Source organism: Besnoitia besnoiti, chromosome II (genome assembly GCF_002563875.1).
Source record: "Besnoitia besnoiti strain Bb-Ger1 chromosome II, whole genome shotgun sequence".
NCBI lineage: Eukaryota > Apicomplexa > Conoidasida > Eucoccidiorida > Sarcocystidae > Besnoitia > Besnoitia besnoiti.
The window spans coordinates 3,890,382-3,909,097 of record NC_042357.1 but is presented as its reverse complement, the minus strand read 5'-3'; the positions used below and the strand labels follow the sequence as shown (position 1 = coordinate 3,909,097).

The window sequence follows — 18,716 nt, the reverse complement described above, 5'->3', positions numbered from 1 at the left end:
AACAAATGAGATGGGTCAATCGTGTGAACACCACCAAAAAAGTGCGTATGAAAACTGAGTGAAGTTACAAAGACGGAGGTGTTTTGGGCTTGGGTGCTGCTGGTATTGGAGTTGCAACTGAGATCGAGTTCCAGTCCCGATCGCCGACAACAGCCCGAAGCTGAAAAAACCAGCTCAGGGCCAAGCTCATGGCAGCGATTCCAACTTCAGGAGGTAGCCTGAGAAAAACGTAAGGTAGGTGCGACTTCATTGTTGGAGTTTTATGAACGGAAATTGAACATGATGCGGCGCAACAATTAGGTGATGTTCCCTGCCACACGCCCGAAACCAGTTTATACTGGAAAGTGCGTCTGTTGGTGGCAAACCGATCTCTTCGTTTTTCGCCTAAATTGATTGAACCCTTTTAAGCTGCACCGCATTCTGAAAACCAGACGTTAGTTGTTCTGTCCTGTTTCATTTCGACAAATATATGCAGCATTCATGAGCAGCGAGGTAAAGGTGCTACCTGCGACGCGTGTCCTCAACTAGGTCTCGTTATCGAGCACGAGACATCCTAATCTGCAAGGGTCGGCCTCCCTCTATCCGGCAGAGAAGACACAGTGAGACGTACGAATAATGTAGTTAAAAAACGCGTTCGCTTTGCGACTGCGTCGGTTCGCATGCAATAAACTTACATGCACTTCCTGAGTATGATGGGTATACAAATTCCGTTTTGAACCCAGCCATCCGACCCGTTCCCCCCGAGGCCTTCAGATGTGGACAGTGCTTCAGAAGGACCGTTCCTTAAATGAAGTGATGCTGCGAACACCCCCCTGCAAGGGAGGTCTTGTTGCTGCTTCCTTTATCGCACCTTGCTCGAAGCGCGTCATCACACACTGAGTGACGTGTAGCTTCAACGACGGAACTTCGTAACATGGCGCGCAACCTTCGATTTAGGATCCAAACGAACGCGTGAGACTTGAGGCGTGCATTGCTTCAAAACAAAAGGCGACAGCATCCCTCATCGATCCTGTAGCAGATTCGAAGTGTCAAGAGAAATAATTCCTCCACAGAGATTCTTTGCGATTCACACAGTTTGGGTGTCCACAGCTATAAGTCCGTATACAGCTTCTCTTAACTAACTTACTTTATTACGCTGTATGTTTCCTTGAGTCGTTCACAATGTCTTCCGTCAAGGTGGCCGTCCGCGTCCGGCCTTTCAATGACCGGGAAAAGACTATGAACGCCCGCCTTTGTATCGATATGAATGGGAAAAGTACAACCATTACAAATCTTGACGATGAAAAACAGAGTAGAACGTTTGCCTTCGACTACTCCTACTGGTCTCACGACGGATTCGTCAATGATGAGAACGGCTATTCTAAGCCTGTGTCGGCCAAATACGCCGATCAAGAAAAGGTATTCAATGATATTGGGAAAGATGTGCTGAACAATGCGTTTGAGGGGTACAATGCTTGCCTCTTTGCTTATGGCCAAACGGGAGCAGGAAAAAGCTATTCTATGGTGGGCTATGGCGCCAACAAAGGGATTGTCGTCCGTGCATGCGAGGAGATATTTCAGAGAATCAAGAGCATCAAAGACCCTTTGCTTCGTTCTGAGGTGACAGTTAGTATGCTAGAGATCTATAACGAGGCGGTTCAGGACCTCCTCGTAAAACCTGATCAGCGCCCCAAGGGAGGCTTGAAAATCCGTCATACTCCGCAGCTCGGCACTTTTGTCCAAGACCTCAGCAAGCATCCTGTCGATACATACGACGCGATCCAGGCCAAACTCGACGAAGGTATGGGGCATCGACACACTCCAACGGTGCCGCGATAAGCTCGGATGCTACAGAATGACAAAGACCGCAAACGAGATGATATCAGATACTGCTTCAGCACCCACAGTAGTACAATGGATGTATGAAATTCCAGGCTTCAAGACGCCTCTTTCGGGGAGAGGTTTACTGCGCATGATCATATAGACAGAGCAGGGACAGCGAAGGCTGCCAACGCTGAAAACTTGGAGCTTGCGGCAGTTAACGGACTGTATAAATTTCCTCACAGACCCCTAGAAACGCAGCGGTTTTGCGCAGTTCAGCGAACGAGGACCTGACTGTCGTCCAGCCTACCTGAAACAAGGGTGGCGTCATCGGGCTTTGTGTTGGCTGCAATGCGGCCATACAACGTGAAAGCTTGCTTGTGTCAAGCTGTGAGGACCACTTTTGCTTCTGCGGGCGGTTAAAGTGCCTAACATGGGCGATATTTCGCTACTGCTGCTGACGATGCGTTTCCAGCTCAGCTGCGCCGTGAGACCTCAGTGCTCCATCCATGAGATTGATGCGGAGACGGCGCTTCCTGTAGATGCTCGAGGCAGCCTCGATGCTGTGTTTCGCCCGTTGGCAGGCGCAGCACCGTTTCTGATGGTGTGTAGTGCGCTGCATGGAGGCTTTGAGCCAAGCACCTTGTTCGCGTCGTTGCCCTCTGTTTTGCCTTCTAGGAACTAGCAACAGAACCGTCGGGGCAACGCTGATGAACGCAACGTCGTCTCGAGCGCATACTGTTCTGCAGATTGTTTACAACCAGGTGACGCTGGATGAGGCCACGAAGGAGCCACTGAGCCAAAAAACCGCTGAAATCAGTTTGGTGGATCTGGCTGGATCGGAGAGAGCCGGGTCGACTGGAGCCACGGGCGACAGGCTGAAGGAGGGCTGCGCCATCAACCAGTCCCTATCAGCTCTGGGAAACGTTATTTCTGCGCTTGCAGACAAAGCCTGCGGTAAACTCAAACCCGGTCAGGTGCGAGCTCCTGCCGATGCGTAATGGCGACCCTCGAGTCCGTTGCGCTGGAGAAAATGGCTTAAGTGCACCCAGAGAGCCTAGCTCTCTCTTTGCTTTCGCTCATATATATAACCAGTCTAGCGTTGTCTCAGTTGTGTCCAGACCACTTGTGAACGAGGATCATGGACGTAAAGAAGCAGCGAATGTTACAGGCGTAGGCGTTCGAGTCCCGATGCTGTCCCACGCCTCCTCGATGTCCTCGTGCTTGCTGCCTGTGAGGCGCTCAACTTTATGAAAAGATATGAGCTGAAATGCTTATTAGAGCCCAACGTGTAATGGTATTGCGGCCGTAGCGTACTAGACGCGGGGCAGCAGCACCCTCATGTAGGCTTTCGCAGTCTCAGAGTTCCAGACTGCGCGACGCAGACCGCGTGGAAGGGTACACATACGTGGTCACATATTTGTGCTTGCATCCACGAAAGCCAGGCCTGTCGCTAAGTGGAGGTACATCCAGGCGACGAGTAAACCTCCGTCGTGAGGGCCTCAGCGAGCCCAGTTGCGTGTCTGAGCTCTGCTCGCCGTTCGCAGGTCATCCCATATCGCGACTCAGCGCTGACGCGTATTCTTCAGTCCGCTCTTGGAGGAAACAGCAAAACGTGTATGATTGCTGCCCTCTCTCCAGCGTCTGTTAACTATGAGGAGACTCTCTCCACGCTCCGCTACGCTGACCGTGTCAAATCCATCAAGAACGAAGCCGTGGTCAACGAAAACCCACTCGAACGGTTGATCAGAGAGCTGAAGGAAGAGAATGAGCGCCTCAAAAAGGTGAGATGCGGCGAAGACCATGAATTGGGTCTCGAGTAGGCACTGCCTTTCTGAGGCCCATGTTTTTCGTCGCCGGGGGGGGTGGCACATGTCGAATCGCTTCGTGCGTACGCATGTAGGTCACGCAGCAGGTTCCGTAGGACATACTGACACCCACGGAGTCGCCCACATTTCTTGCGGTACGTGTATGTGTATCTGTATGTATATATATATATATATATAGATATATGCGCCTTTGCACACGTGCGTCTGTGAGTACCTGAAACCTGCTAGCTGCGGAGCGCAGCTCCGCTTTACTCCCTTGACTCGGGTTTGCTGGAGTAGCAGTGGAGCCCCGCACTGATTGAACTCTACCCCTCGTGAACAGGTTTGTGTCCCCGCTCCCTGACGTACCTGAGCGGGACCGGCCGCACATTGTCAGGTGCGAAACGCCGTATCACACAACATTTTCAGCTTCGATTGTCGCGCGTGTTCCTTTTCGCAGGCCGCCGGAGGGGAGTTGGTGTTGTCTGACTCCGGGAAGACGCAGGAGGAGATGGACAAGATGAAGCAGCAGTACGAAGAAGAGCTGGAGGCGAACCGCCGGGCCCTGGAAGAGATGTCGAAGAGTTGGCAACAGAAGCTCGCGGAGGCGCAGGCACGCGACGCAGCAGCTGGCAAGGAGCAGCAGGTCGAGAACCAGGCGTGCCTGAAGAACTTGAACGAAGACCCGCTCCTGTCGGGGAAGATCACCCTCAACCTGCCCGAGGGCAGCAGCAGCGTCGGGAAGCCAAACAGCGAAAACAAGCCGACTTTCCAGATTGGCGGGCTCGGCGTGACTGTGAACCACGCCACGTTGTCCTGCAGCGCCGGAGGATCCGAGGCCAACGCGACCTACGAGGTGAAGCTGAAGGCGAACGGGAAGACACTGGTCAACGGGCAGCCGTTGGCTGCAGGGGAGGAGAAGCTGCTGGCGCACCGAGACCGCATTCTTTTTGGCCACGCCAACTTTTTCGTCTACATGGATCCAACAGAGGCGGATAAGTCGATGCCCTCCTGGGAGGAGGCGATGAGGGAAGCGAACAAACAGAGTCTGGACGAATACGGCGACGCAGTGGGGCTCGAAGCCGTGGCAAGTGCCAAGCTGCGGGAGATGGAGGCGAAGATGCAGGAAGAGCGGGAGAAGATGGAGCGCGAGAAACGCGAGTGGGAGCGCAGAGTGAAGGACAACGAAGCCATGATGGTCACGGCCGAGGGCGCGGACGCGGTGGCCCTTATGAAGCAGTTCGAAGAAGAGCGCCGCCAGCACGAGCTCGAGCTTGCGAAAAAGCAGAAAGAGCTCGACGAGAAGCTTCAGAGACTGAGTGCGGAACAAGAGGAAGAGAAAAAGATGCAGGAAGCAGAACACCGCGCGCGCGTGGTGCTAGAGGAGATCCTGACCAAGACCATCATGTTGATTGAAGAAGCAAACTCGATCGCCGAAGAACTCGGCGTCGGCGTCTACTTCTCCCCCAAACTCACCATGCGACACGACGGCCTGGACATCTCTCGAAAAGGAACCGCAACGAACGTCATGCAGCAGACCGAAATTCAAATACGCGTCGAGCGCCTCGATTCTGACATCGTCGAGGCCTGGAAACTTGAACTCTTTGAACAAAAAATCTTTGAAATGCGAGAACTCTACAACCAGTACATGGCCTCGGTTCCTGGAGACTTCAGACTGCCTGAGGGACCCGACGACCCGTTTGCGTCCGACCCAGACTCTTACCAGGTAGGAGCCGTTCCAATTCCGCATGTCTCTCTGCTGCGTATGCACAGAATCATACCGCAACACGTTCATAGTATGCATACATGCGACAGCTTGCCCTTCAAAGTCCGTTTAAAAAGGCATCAGGCGTACTATCACTGCGCCACACATGCGAGTGAACGACGTGGGAAAGGCAGTATCACGGCTCGGGAAAGTTGCCTGATTGATGACAGCGCAGCTGCGACAGAAGCGCACGAAAAAGACAGAGTGAATGCGCGCCAGACCCGCTTTCTTTCGTCACTTGCCCGCGGGCACGTTGTGTTTCGGCGGCTGTGCTGGAGCGCGGTTTGTAAGGCGTCTGTTGTGTGAACTGTGTGACTGGATTAGGTGCTAGGGCAAGCGTATTTGTACCTGGACGTTCTGTTCAATCTGCTTTCGGTGGAGAACGAGGCGCTTCCAATTTTCGACTTCAAGGGGCAGAGGCAGGGGACGCTGAATCTGTCAATCGATCTCGAACTTCTCGTGGATATGGAAGAAGTGTACGCGACCGGCGCACGGGGGCCCAAATGATTGAAGGCGTCGCGAGCGGGGCGTCGCGGCGGCGACCTGCGCGGCGTTTTTAACAGAATTTTTCGCCGCGGATCTAGGCATCATTCTGGGGGGAGACACACGACCTAGCAGTTTGGTGGAACATCAACAGTGCAACGCGTCAATGAGCACAGGCGTAAAGGGCTCCGTGTCCTGCCTTTAGCGCCGATGTACTCGGATGAATAGGCCTTTCAGGCACATACGAAGCAGGACGCACATCTGCGGCAGCACGCGCAAACTCACTGTCTGCCATGAGCATGCGTAGCATGAGGCGTGAGCGTCGCCAGACGAACGGGGCCAGCGGAGGCTTGGGGTCGGATCACATCTCACGCAGAGCCGCACGCAAGGCAGTCTGTCGCAAACGGGGGCGACGCTCTTGGGCATGCGCAGAGCGACTGCAGCTCTGCTTTCCTGCGGCTGAAAGAACGCGCGTCGCTCTGGTGTCGAGCGACTAGCCAAGCGTTCATCATCAGGCGGGGCTCGGCGTCTGCGCTGGACTTTTGCAGAGCTCAGAAAGGCCCGCATGTGAGCGATTTGGACTACTACGACACGGTCGAGGACATCAAGGGGAAGATGTTGAAAGTGACTGTGAAGGTGGACTCTGCGCAAGACCTGCGAGAAAACTGCTGCCGAAGACCGGAAGTGAACTACAAGTGGATAGACGGAGTCTCTGAGGTGCGGTTCGCGACGGACGACTTGTGCAACAGAAACCCGACTTTCAGCAGCGTGAAGGAGTTCGACGTGATGATCACCGACGAGGTCGTCAGCTGGTTCAGGGGCGTCCTCGTCTTCGAAGTGGCGGGCATGATGACCAACAAACAAAACAAGGAGCAAGCCTCCTCATCCGCCACGGGCACCGCGGCAGCCAAGCTAAAGGAGAAAGAAGCGCTCCTGGCGCAAATCGAGCAGCGACTCCAGGCACAGGGCAAAACGCTGGAAGATTTCCTCAACGAAAACTAAGCGCACTCCGGACCTGTAATGCCGCTGCGATACTTCTTGAGAAGACGCCGATGCGTTTCGCGTGCTGCGAATAGCACGAAGGATCGGCGATCGGGAGCTTCGCTTGACTAAAGACAAACACCCATGCGTATATATTTACCTGCAGTTGTTCGCACTGTTGTCAACGAGAGGATGAGCCTGCACCTCCGTCCTCTGTAAAGCGTCTGTCCGTGTCCATGCCCCTCTCCGCCACCCCTACATCATTTGCTGCTACAAGTATATATATATATATATATAGTGAATTTTGAATCTGGGGGGAGGGTTATTCGTTCTTTTAGAGGAGCAGGTACGTGCCGCCATGCTCTGTTCTGCATAGGTTTTTGACTGCCAGACCTCGCGTTGGTGAATTTTTCGCGAAAACTACCGCGCGTCGCCTCTCTGCGCCTACCTTTTGTAGCACCTGCGGATTCCACGCCGCCCTCTTCTTCGTTGCCGTACGCGTTTGCTCGTTTTGCCTCCGCGCAGTCCGACGACTTGACCGGTGGTGCAGCCCAGCGCCGGGCACACGCGGTCTGGCCCATTCCACCTCTGTCCTCATGAGGCGTCTCCTGGGGACTGGGCGCCGTTCCTCGTCTGTGCCTCGCCTCACCAGCCCCCGTCGAGCCTTTCTGAGTGGACTCGCTCACAGCCGCTATCGGCACGCCCTGAAAGCACAACACAAACAGACTGTTACCGACACTTCGGGTGCATCGCACGCGAACAGTGGCTGTGCGGCGCTCCCAGCTGTGAAACGCTCACGTACTTACCGCGACAGGACGTGTATCACACTCGCATTGTGCCACGTACCTAGCTTCAGAGAACGATGTCTCTCCACTGGAGACCTCACAGCGGTGGTCGAGGGTAAGGGGTAGCGTCAATGCGAGTCTCTACGCTCGGTGGCCACCCAGGTACTGTACGAAGCGGATACGAAGTCAGTCGCCGAGCATGCCCTCGAACGAAGCGCTTGGAGCACAGGCTACCGGACTACGGTTTTCGGCGTGCGCTACTCGTCTGTTTTAGCATTAGTCGAGGTTATGCACCCATCTACCCAAGCGCGCTTTCATGCATCTCTCCATCTTCTGTGTCGGGTACAACTGCTGCCAAGAATGCCTGTGAAACTAGCATTTCCACTGTCACCTGCGCCCAGGAGCTGTTCGCCACTACCATGCCACTTAATTGCTAGCTTCTGTGTAGTGCCATTCCTCGTTCAATATATATATATATATATATAGGCACTCCTATTAGCGTGCACACACATGTCAAGTCGACAGGCGGACGTTCGTGCCCCGCGAGGGCATAATGGTGCAGGGGTAGGTATCGACTGCGCTGGCATTGCTTGCGAGCGATGTGGCGTCCTCTCCACGGCGGGAGCCGCTCTAGTGGTCTGCATGCGCCGCGCGGGTACCCTCCTCAGCAGCTGTGGAAAGTTCGTTTTTCGTCTTCTTTTTCGCTTCACACACTTTCGCGGCTAATCGGCGCCTTGCGGCGCACTAGGATGAAGAAAAGCTCTCCCTCGACGTGATGCGGGACGACGCACAAATCCCAAAACTCCTTATCGTCGCCACCCGGGAGAGAAAACAAACACGCAACAAAAGCAATCGTGCATACGAAAAAGTGGGCAGCGTGCTCGTATGGCACGCCGCCGTGACATAGTGAGCAGAACAAAACAGTCAGAAATGGTGTGTCATACTCGGCTGGAAAACGCTTTCGGCCTGACGCGGTCACATGTCCGGGGGCGTGCACTTCACCAGAACGCTCACTCGAACTGCGACCCGCACACCGTACCTGAGGGGTACCTCTTAGCACACACGGGAAGTCACGGCATTCCCCAACTACACACAAATTTCCACACACAAGCCGACTTGACGGTTGCTTCCGCAGGCGTGTCCATCAGTCCGACGCTATAGACATATAAGTTCATGCATTGAAATTGCCACAAAACACCCCAAGCCTTCAGGATATCGCTTCTTTCCTCCTCGGCGAAGACCCTTTTTTTTGCAGGTCTTGTCGCTAGAGCTCTTCCGAAAGACCGCTCGGTGTGGTCCATTCGAGCATCCGCAGGCCTCTGGGCTAAATTCCTCCCCAGCCTCTCGTAGCCGCCACCACGTCCCTGGATGCAGCGACAGCGCCGACGAATCTGTGCCTTCGAGACTCGCTATCCTCAAAAATCTCCTCGCTCGGTTCTTCCCGTTGCCCATCCAGCCACAAGCCCCAGCTGCGCAGAATCACGAAGAGTCAGCCCCCTCTCGTTGAGGCTCTACAGATCCCTGAAGTTCTTGAGCTCTCCCTTCATCGAGCATCCACGCGGCCAGTCGGGCGCCACCGGCTCCAAGTCACCGCCTCGTCTCCTCGTCAGGTTCGGTTTCTGCGTTTCTCACCCTCGCTTCTCTCCAAAGCAGTTCGATCCAGAAAGCCACGGGGCATGCATACCGACATACGATACCAGCGTCGTTTGAGGACTTTTTCGAGTTGCAGATGACTCACAGCAGAAACCTTGCAGCTATCGCATGCTGCACTCCCTGTCCACACCCAACCCGGATTCCCGCGGCGACCACGTGTGTCGCTCGCACTCAAACAGACGGAACGTCCCTGCTGCCCTTTCCGTTTCCACTCTCGGCGAGGGGCCGCTGGGTGCCGCAGGCGATCTAAGGCGCCTGCGCGAGACTCTGCGCCTCTTCAAAGATCACCTTCACGGATCCCGGCTCTTTGTTTTCTCCGACGAACGTCTGCTTGCGCTCAAACACGAAGCCACGCATCGCAGTCGTGACCGGCGCGTCTTTCGCATGCTCAAGCACTTTCAGGGGCCAGCCTTCGTTCTTCACGACCAACTTCTCGACGACGAGTTTCGCGCCTGCGACACGCTCACGTCGAGAAGGTCACGCGCGAATTCGTCGGCGTCCACGCAGTCGTGCGTCTTCCAACGCACAAACCAAATCGACACGTTCTGGGGCGCACGCGCGGACGAACCTCCACATGTGAGGCATGCACGACGTGAAGCTTGCGGCGCATGCAGACCAGGCGTTGGCGCGTCGCGTAGTTCCAAGGTAAAACGAGAAAGCCGCATGCCTCTACTAAACTGCCGGAGACGGGCAAAAGTGCACTTTTAAAGGACGCGGGCTTCTACATCCCTCGCTGGACGGACGCACACCAGGCGTGGAGTCGCTGCATGTAATACACGAAATAGCCCTTACCTGGAGCAGCACACAGAACTGCGGCACCGTCTAGCTCGAGGTGCTTGATAAAAACGTCCCCCTCAACGACCAAAGTCGACCTGCGCGAACCAAACGGCAGAGACAGAATCCCAGACTTTATATCTCTACAACCTTTTTTCGCTCCTCGACTCGACATCGCCCAACGCATCAACAGGCAACCTAGAGCCCGACACAGCGCCTTCGCGTCATCTCTGTAAGACCGTGGCCACAAGTACACCGTGCGGCTCCTCTCTTAATCGACATTTCGACCCTTTTTGACTTACGTGGGCGAGATCCTGAGCGTCGTCGCCCCCTGGAGTCTCGCGCGCATGTCTCTCTCTGCTACCGCCCACGAGGGCGCGAGGACGATGCGCGGTCCCATGGGGTAGGAGAGGCCGTTCGCAGACACCAGCTGCGGCTGGGCTTCGTCTCCAACTTGCACGGTCGCGGCGCCGGCGCTCTCTGCGGCAAACGCGAGAAGGCGGGCGTTGTTTCGGTACACGTCCGCCTCTCCAGACAGCGCACACTCTGGTGGAATGCCCTGCTTGACCTTCGCCGCCGCGTCGGCAACGTTGTTCTTCACGCAGCTGTAGCAAAACCAGCGCTCCAGCTCCGTGAAGCCAACCTGCAGGGGAAAACACGAGACGAAACTAGAACGCATGGATGAGTGCGAGACAAACTCGTGACCCCGTCGCAGGTGCCTGCGATGCCGTTGCCGCCCGCCTACTCGCCCCTCCCCCGCCGTCGCGTGACTGGCTCGCGAGCCAGCGACGTGTCGAGATGCAGGCCGTTCGAGACGCACTCTCTACCGGACTCTGGCTGCGTCAACAGAACCCCAACAGTGCATGCAAAGATGGAAGCCGCGACGTACCGGATCGCTCGCCGAAAAGAGACGAGGGAAGTCTTGCATCATGCACTCCAGCCGCGTGGGCGACTTGAAGCTCGTCTTCGCGCTGTCCTGAAATCCGCAGACAGGTCACACGGCTCATGCACACCTGCATGCATACGCGTATACACACCCATCTCGCTCGCTGCACGCAAGACACTGCCTATGAGGAGGCACACATACGCATGATGATATATATATATATTCACGTTTACAGTATAGATACGGCTGAACACTCACGTTCTGCCAATAGCCTGCAAAGCGAATGCATAGCAGGTTGCTGCCTTGATAAACACGCACAATATATATAGATAAAGATATCCTGCTAATTGAGACAGTGCGATTTCAACTCGACCCGGACTCTGTACACCATGTGTTGATGGGCATGCATGCAGCCGTCAATCGTGTGTCACCTTGTACTTCGGGTTCACAAACTCCGGTACAGTGCCGCCGGTTCGTTGGAGAACTGAGCAGTAGGGCTCAACGGCGAAGACAAGCGCGTTCGTGTTGCCGGGGAACTGGCTGAAGCCCTCCTCGTTCGCAACGTCTGCACTGCCTTGGGCCTGCACACAATAACAGAAAAAGAGCGAACCTCAGCGACGGCGGCCGCGAAGAAGCGAGGCGCGGAGGACGTCGCAAGCACACGCAACAGGCACTCCCAAAGGGATCTAGGCATATACCCTAAACAAAAGAACTCGGCGCTCGTCTCAGCGGTGCAGTCATGGAGGCAATCGAACTGCTAATACACACAACCAACGATGCGTAGATGCCTGAGGCGTCAAAGTCACGAAGGCGAGAAGCGCTGGGCGACAGGAGACGGTGAAAAAACTCCAGCGCTTACCTCAAGAAGAGGCCCCAAGACGTTGTACTCGACGTTGATCGTGATGCTCGAGCCGTCCACCTTTTTCAAGTTGCAGATGGCGCCCATGGCCTCTGCTGCCTTTCTGAAAAAAAAATAAGATTACACAAGGGAAAACGGTATGCAACCGCAGCTCAAGCCAGCCTCTTCGTGCCTGCCCTAACCCTTACGCATTACATGAGGTTGTATATCTCGCGTCTGTCGTATCGTGCCCAGGTCCGGTGCTTACTCTATTATAGCATGTATGCACATGCATGAACAGGCATGCAAATGTACTCATGCGATGTCTGCTGCTGCAGGCCCTTGGCCATCAAAGCTGGCAAGGCAACCATCACGGCGGCAGTCTGGCGCTCACCGAGGGACGGCGACAGTGTTCATCGCGAAGTTGTGTTCCTTGGAGACGCCTAGGGTCGCAGCCAGCGCCCTGAAGATGAGAGGATTTGTGTCTTGGAAGAAAATGATCCATTTCTTCCCTTCGTGCTTCCACTTCTCGACGAGGCCGTGCTGGTGCAGCAGGGTGTGAACATCGCCGTGTCCGTGCGGCTTCATGATCACGCGGAACGGGTCCTCTGCGCTGGTCGCGATGTTGGCATCGTTGTCAAGCAGCGCGGGCACCTTACCCTGCTTCATGAAGACGACCTGGCTTCTCTTCAAGCCAAAGAAATCGTGCGACTCGAACAACTCGATGGTTCTGTCGTGTGTGTCATCGGACGTCATGATTGCGAGGGGGACCGACGCCTCAGCGGCGTTGTGGCCGTTCTGCTGAGTTGCCCCGTGTGCCTCGGGTGCGTTTTCAATGGCAGCGATGTACTCGCAATATAGCTGCGCAAAAGTCTTCCCAGTCGTCGTCTCGCAAGGCAGGCCGATTTTGATGCCGCTGTACCCCAGGCGCTCACCCAAGCCCCCCGCGACGAGCACAAACGCGCACGCCTTAAGCTCTTTGGAGCCTACCGTTTCCAACGTGTCAAACAGAGGTGAGGGCAAAGTCACTTTCTCTCCCGCCGGCTTATAAGCGGTAAAGCCCTCGAACGGGTTCGCGCCAGCCTTGGACGCCGCCAACAAGTCCCGCGCGCGCGAAATGTACGCAGACAAACCGCCCGGGTAGGTGTTGTCGGCCTGCTGCAGCTGAATACACAGCCGATGAATGTCTGCAAAGACAGGCCGCAGCGAGCAGCGAACAACACGCACACAGCGACACACGATGCAGGATGCGTTTGCAAGTCTGCTTGAACTCATGTATGCATGCAGACAGGCGCCTTCACAGCAGCCCTTGGGGCGACGCAGCGTGTCAAAAACCCCCACTGAGGCACGCACGCTCGTCCACGCCCTCAGACCAAACCCGCGCCAACACATACACATATAAACACGTATATATATATATATATATATATATATATATATATATATATATATATATAGGGTTTAGGGTTATATATATATATATATATATATATATATATATATATATGTGCTGCGAATTTAGGGTTTGCAGGTAGACTCATAGAGATACATGCATTGCCGAGGCCGGACGCACAGTGGGAGGTCACGCGACAAGTTCTCCACGCAGCTACGCATTCGCGCGAGCTCTGTCGCCTGCCAGCGGTCGCGACGCGCAACCCAACACGACAGCTCACCGGCGTGCACGGAGGTGCTAACACACACACGTTTTACACCTTCAGACGAAGCTCGTCACTGCGCATGCCTGACGCGACCCTACGATACCCCGAAAAAACGCCCGACGAGGGCGCAGACGACAGCGTCCGCGGCGTGGAAGGGCGATCGAGCGCGACGCCGCCAGGCGGAAGACACGCGGAGGCGACGGCCGAGCAGCGTCCTTACCTTCTGGCGCAGCACTGGAGGGCAAAAGGTGCGCCTGACTCATGCCCTGGAGGCGTCTCTGCCACTCTTCGTCTTTACAGATTGTCGCCATGGCGCCTGGCTCGTTCGAACCGCACGGAGTGTCGGATACGGTGGCTCCGTCGCCGCTGGCCGTCGTCGCGCCAAACCGGGGCACGATCTGGAAAAGGATCTTTGGAGCCAGCGTGAGGCGGCGCTGAGCGGTGAGAGGTCAAAGAAGACTAAAACTTCTCGCGTGCGCACGTCCAGTGGTCCAAGCAGCAGCTGTCCAGCGGAATCGAACACGGAGAGGAAGAAAACTCCACAGCAGCCCAAAGGGACTGCAGACGAAGCCGGACGCGAGGCCGCGGGTGCAGACACAGCTGAGGAATTTACACGAGTGCCTAGGGAAGCGCAAAAGGCTGTTGAACCCGGAAGCGCCCTGCGTGGGTTTCGCCGCGATTCACGCGTTGCTTCGCGGCCACTCAGACAAAGACTCCTTCGCGTTCGAGAATGAGACGGTTCTGTCTCATTCGAAGGAACCGTTCTCGAACAAGTATGTATACGTTATCCCTTTGTAACGTACAGAGAATCTCACACAACACACTGGTTTTCTCTACAAAGGCATCTGCATCCGCTGTGCGGAAGCCACACCGTATTCGCCTGAAAAGCAACACGCCACTTTCCACGTACACTTCCACGACGCACGAACTTCTGCCAGCAAAAGAAGCGCGACTTTGTCTTTTCTTCCAGAGAAGATTCAGTCGACTCTTCAAAAATGCTCGCTTCCGGTACGCCCCAAGGAGCAAGGCGCGAAACTGGGTGCGGTGCAAGGTAGATATGAAGGGGTCTGCGTACCGGCTTCCCTCCTCTTTTCGTATTGAACGTTCCTCAGCTGTTGAACATGGCTCGGGAACGAAAGAGAAGAAACTCTCGGAAAGCGAAAAAAAACCCTGTTTTCCCCCGGTTAAAAGCGTCAGAGAGGTGTAACACCAAGAGATAGAGTGCTTATCACTTTCTAAGTGAGCACACGCGCGCAGCCCCAGAACACGGAGATACACGGATGTCTCTAAGTGAACGTTTAAATATATGAGCTTCATAAAAATGTGAATGAATACTCACGTCAAAAAGCTGTTGCAAGTAGGCTGCTGTCACGAACGTGGAACGGGCATCGACCGCGCGACTCTAGCGAGGCTGGTCCCCGTCTGCCAGGCCGTTGCACACGAGTCTCTCACACTCGAGCCGAACTGAACGCTACGCGAAAAGAACGAGTGTGGTCAGTGCGTTTGCTGTTGTGCAGCGAATGAGCCTGGCAGAAAAGGCTTGTGCGGCGCCTGAAGATTTCTGGCCTGTACCCGGGGTTGCTTCTCTTGATCCTTCCTTCCTAGTTAGGGCGCCTAACAGTCGACAGGGACACTATTATACGCAAAGAAGCACCAGGCGACCAAAGCGACACGCGATACGGTTCGCTAGAACAATCGCACGCTCACAATCGGCTGCTGGCCTCCATATTCCGCGACATTCCTTCTTTCCACACAACACACAACCAGACATCACGGGGGTCCTCACGGGCTATCAGAGAGGACGCGGCGATCGGGACTAAACGCCAGCCGCCTGCCCGTAAGAGCGGAAACGGGGTTCACCAAACAACGGGGCCCCGGAAAAAGAGGACCAAACACACACCAATTACGCCCGCTGCCACAGAAGGCGAGCCTGAAGTGCACGAATCTGGTTTCAAGAATGGGTTGTGGAAACTCACGTTCAACAGCCTGGCGGCCCCAAGGGAGAACTAAGCAAGGTCATGCTTGGGAAAGGAGCCAACGGTAGATACCGGTGAAATACCGAAACGACCGGAGGGTATGTCTGCGTTCGATTTTCACGCGAAAGGGAACATACAGGGAAAGCCGTCTTCGAAGCACAAATGTGAAGCCAAAAACTCGCAGATCTCTTCTACAAGGTCTGCTGGACTTCTCCCCATTCTCAGTCACTGGTGCATACAGAAGTGCATGTATAACCGACCTGGCACACTGCCGAAAAAACGAGAGGCATCCCGTGGCAAAAAGACGCCCGTCCCGACGAACATGACCTCATTCAATCCGCCCCTTAACCCCCCCTCGATCCCCCCGCGGTTTCGCGCCGCCCTGGTCCATCTTCGGCGACTTCCCCCGAATCCAGATACCATCAGTAGTTACAAAACCACAGGCATAAAGTGAAAGAGTGTGGAACCTTAGCCCTGCCGTACAACAATAATCACGTGGAGCCGCCGTCCACCTGCCACAGGTTGATCGGACTTAAACCCTCGTTTTTGGCTCGACATGGTGAGTCTCCCTCCGGTCAGCTAGACCCTGGCAGCGCACGATTTTTCAACGGTCGCTCGAACGCTGATGACCCGCCTTTATTCGTAGCATGTCGCTGCAATCGGAACAAAGCGCCAATCGGTGCCAGACACTCAGATATAGGCACCTGAATATTCAAGAGTCATGGGTCTGCGTCCCTAGCTCGTGTGACACCGTCTCAGTCGTCAGGAGAAACGCGACACGACTCCTCTCCGTGCTCCGGCGGAATCGCCCTGACGGGTGCAAAACCGTTATGTACGGCATCTTTCTCCGCACAAACGACTTCTTGCGAGGTATCCGGTCAGGCAGTCTTACTGCTCCTCACAAACAATAATGGCGCGCACACGCGAACGCACGCCCTCGACGTCATAGTGAGATAATGCCTCTGAGCACTGCGCTCCGACAGGTTGCAGGCAACGAATGAGGATGAGATGTACTCCTCAAACTAACATGAGCAAAACAAATTCAGATGTATCGATCTGTGTCTTTTGTGGTCCCCGCACCAAGGCTGGCCTCTGCACCACCAAAGCATGCCATGCACAGGCACTCCCACGGACGGAAAAAAAACTTCCAACATGACCGCGTGTTCAGCTGACTAACGCTCGGCTTCGCATCGTGATACTATGTGAGGATACGAATCCGACCACGCACTTCTATGAAAGACGCGTAACACGTTTTTCTCTTCGTGTCGCATACGTGAGAACACATTAAGATGCATATCGCCGCCCGTCACGATCGGAAGCTTGCTTCGTCTGCATTTCACCATCTACAGAAGCTGAGATGACATATCAGACTATTTCCCTACGCACGGAGGCCCCGCGGTTGGGTGGTGGGACTCCTAGCATGAATGGGACACACTCAGACAGTAGTAGATAGAGCAGCTCGTTTCTGGCAGATTCCTTGCGTTCGACCCCCGCGCATGCGAGTTTCGCCGGTATCTGCGGAAGCATCGACGCTTTGACTCTAAAGCAGGTGGGTCGACCTCGCCTCGGAGCATCACCGGCTCGCTTGGTCGTAAGTTGCCATTCATACCCTGCTGGTGGTAAAAAATATACATAGACACCCTCATTCACTTCAGTGTAGCACCTCTTCGCCGCCGCAGCTCTTCGTGCTCATCTTCTTTTGCAATTCTCAGATAGCACCGCCTCACTTTAGTTCCATTGATGATATGCACAGTGGGGCCACAGGCAAACCAGAATCTGCATTTTAGTAGGCCACACAGACACTAAGCATTGAGAGCTTTACCGTAACATCTGTGTCAAACGCATGGCTCCAGAGCATCTCCGGAGTTGTTAAGCTGTATACGCAATACCAGAGACTCGAGTAGGGGACGTATTCAGGGGAAATCAGACATTGGGAGACAAGGTTCAAAGCAGAAGAGGGCATCAGCATTTCCATGGCGCCCTGGCCATCACATAAGGATGAGACATAGAACACTTGACGACTGAAAGGCAAACAACAGTCCCGCGGCGTCAGACGAGGACAAAACGCACTCACGCGGCAAGAGACCGTCACCTGTTGGGTAAGAGTGGCGAGCATAAGGAAGGCACCCGTTGGGGATTCTATATTGGTTCCCTTCGTATGTTTACTCTGGTACAGGCGGAACCCAAGCGAGACTCACCGACACCGCGAGTGTGTACTCGCAAGACGCTATGTGGACGGGGCATCGTCGTAACGCATACAGGCGCTTATGGCAGCAGCTGTGCAGCTCGCAGTACCACGGTCCAGTACGCAGTCTGCTAGCAGTGCGGTTACTGAACGAGTGTCTACAAGACACGCTCCATGACGAGAAAGAAGACGAGGTTTTTAGGCGCAGATGCCCGGGGTCGAATATAACTGGACGCAGCGGGTAGCGTCTCTGCGCGACAAGGGGCGTGGAGCCTCATGTCGATGGATGCGTCGCGGCACCGCGGGCCGCTGCTCCTCTCTGCCACTAGCGCCTTTTTTTTACGAAGTTGCGTGGTCCTGCGTCGCCGGAATAGTCGCCTCAAGAGCGTGTTCACTCGCTAGATAGTCTCTAGCTCTACACGTACAGTGCTTGTCGGTATATACCTACCTTTGCGCGTCGCCTGGCAATCCTCCGACGCCAAATCACACACGGATTTCTTGTTCCCGCTCTACAGACGATATCCTTCGGTCGTGACTGGCGCCCGCCCGGGCCGGGCTAAAACGCGACGCCTCCCCCGTCCAGTAGCAAGGAGGCGTCGCGTAGTGCCCGAATGGACCGTGAGTGCCGTTGTGTGTCTCCTCATCGAGGTAGTGACCCATCCGTTCATCCCCACGCCGCACGTAGTTAAGCTTCTTTCTATGTACGGACACGTGTGTGGGTGACGGGACCAAATACCGACCATAAATAGGGATATAAAGGGCGTTCTCACCTCCCCCATTCGCAGCAGGGTCCGCCCCGATGTTGCGACGCGTGCGGTGGCCGCGCTATTCGGAAATATGACGACGCGAGCGTTTGTTTTTCCGTTCCTTTTCTTGGTGGCCCTAGAGACAGCAGAAGCCATGAGAATTCACCAACAGTGACGAACGAGATCGCAACCACGACGAGGCATCAGAAATGTAACGAAGGGTAAGGCTAAAAATCCATAACGAAACAGAACCACATTTAGAAGAAGGTCCCGGGAACCAGCAATATTTTACTCAATTTTGTGTAGAGAAAGGCACTCTTCTGCCTCTCAACGCGCGTCTTTCGGTGTCATATCCGATTTCGTATGTGTGATATCAGT

General features: G+C 54.9%; 2 protein-coding genes across 2 annotated transcripts; one reads left to right on the top strand and one right to left on the bottom strand.

Annotated features, from left to right (window-relative positions):
• Positions 1-1,161: 1,161 nt before the first annotated feature.
• BESB_039110 (putative Chromosome-associated kinesin KLP1) lies at positions 1,162-6,858 on the top strand (the record flags this gene model as incomplete). The annotated part of the gene is made up of 6 exons (XM_029362497.1): positions 1,162-1,780; positions 2,479-2,777; positions 3,348-3,584; positions 4,069-5,334; positions 5,698-5,849; positions 6,405-6,858. The coding sequence occupies 6 exons, from the start codon at positions 1,162-1,164 to the stop codon at positions 6,856-6,858; spliced, it is 3,027 nt and encodes a 1,008-aa protein (XP_029221462.1).
• A 2,663-nt stretch (positions 6,859-9,521) lies between these two features.
• BESB_039100 (UDP-sugar pyrophospharylase) lies at positions 9,522-13,742 on the bottom strand (the record flags this gene model as incomplete). Its single annotated transcript, XM_029362496.1, has 8 exons — positions 9,522-9,727; positions 10,068-10,147; positions 10,352-10,692; positions 10,939-11,025; positions 11,367-11,516; positions 11,795-11,897; positions 12,168-12,960; positions 13,652-13,742. The coding sequence occupies 8 exons, from the start codon at positions 13,740-13,742 to the stop codon at positions 9,522-9,524; spliced, it is 1,851 nt and encodes a 616-aa protein (XP_029221461.1).
• Positions 13,743-18,716: the final 4,974 nt, after the last annotated feature.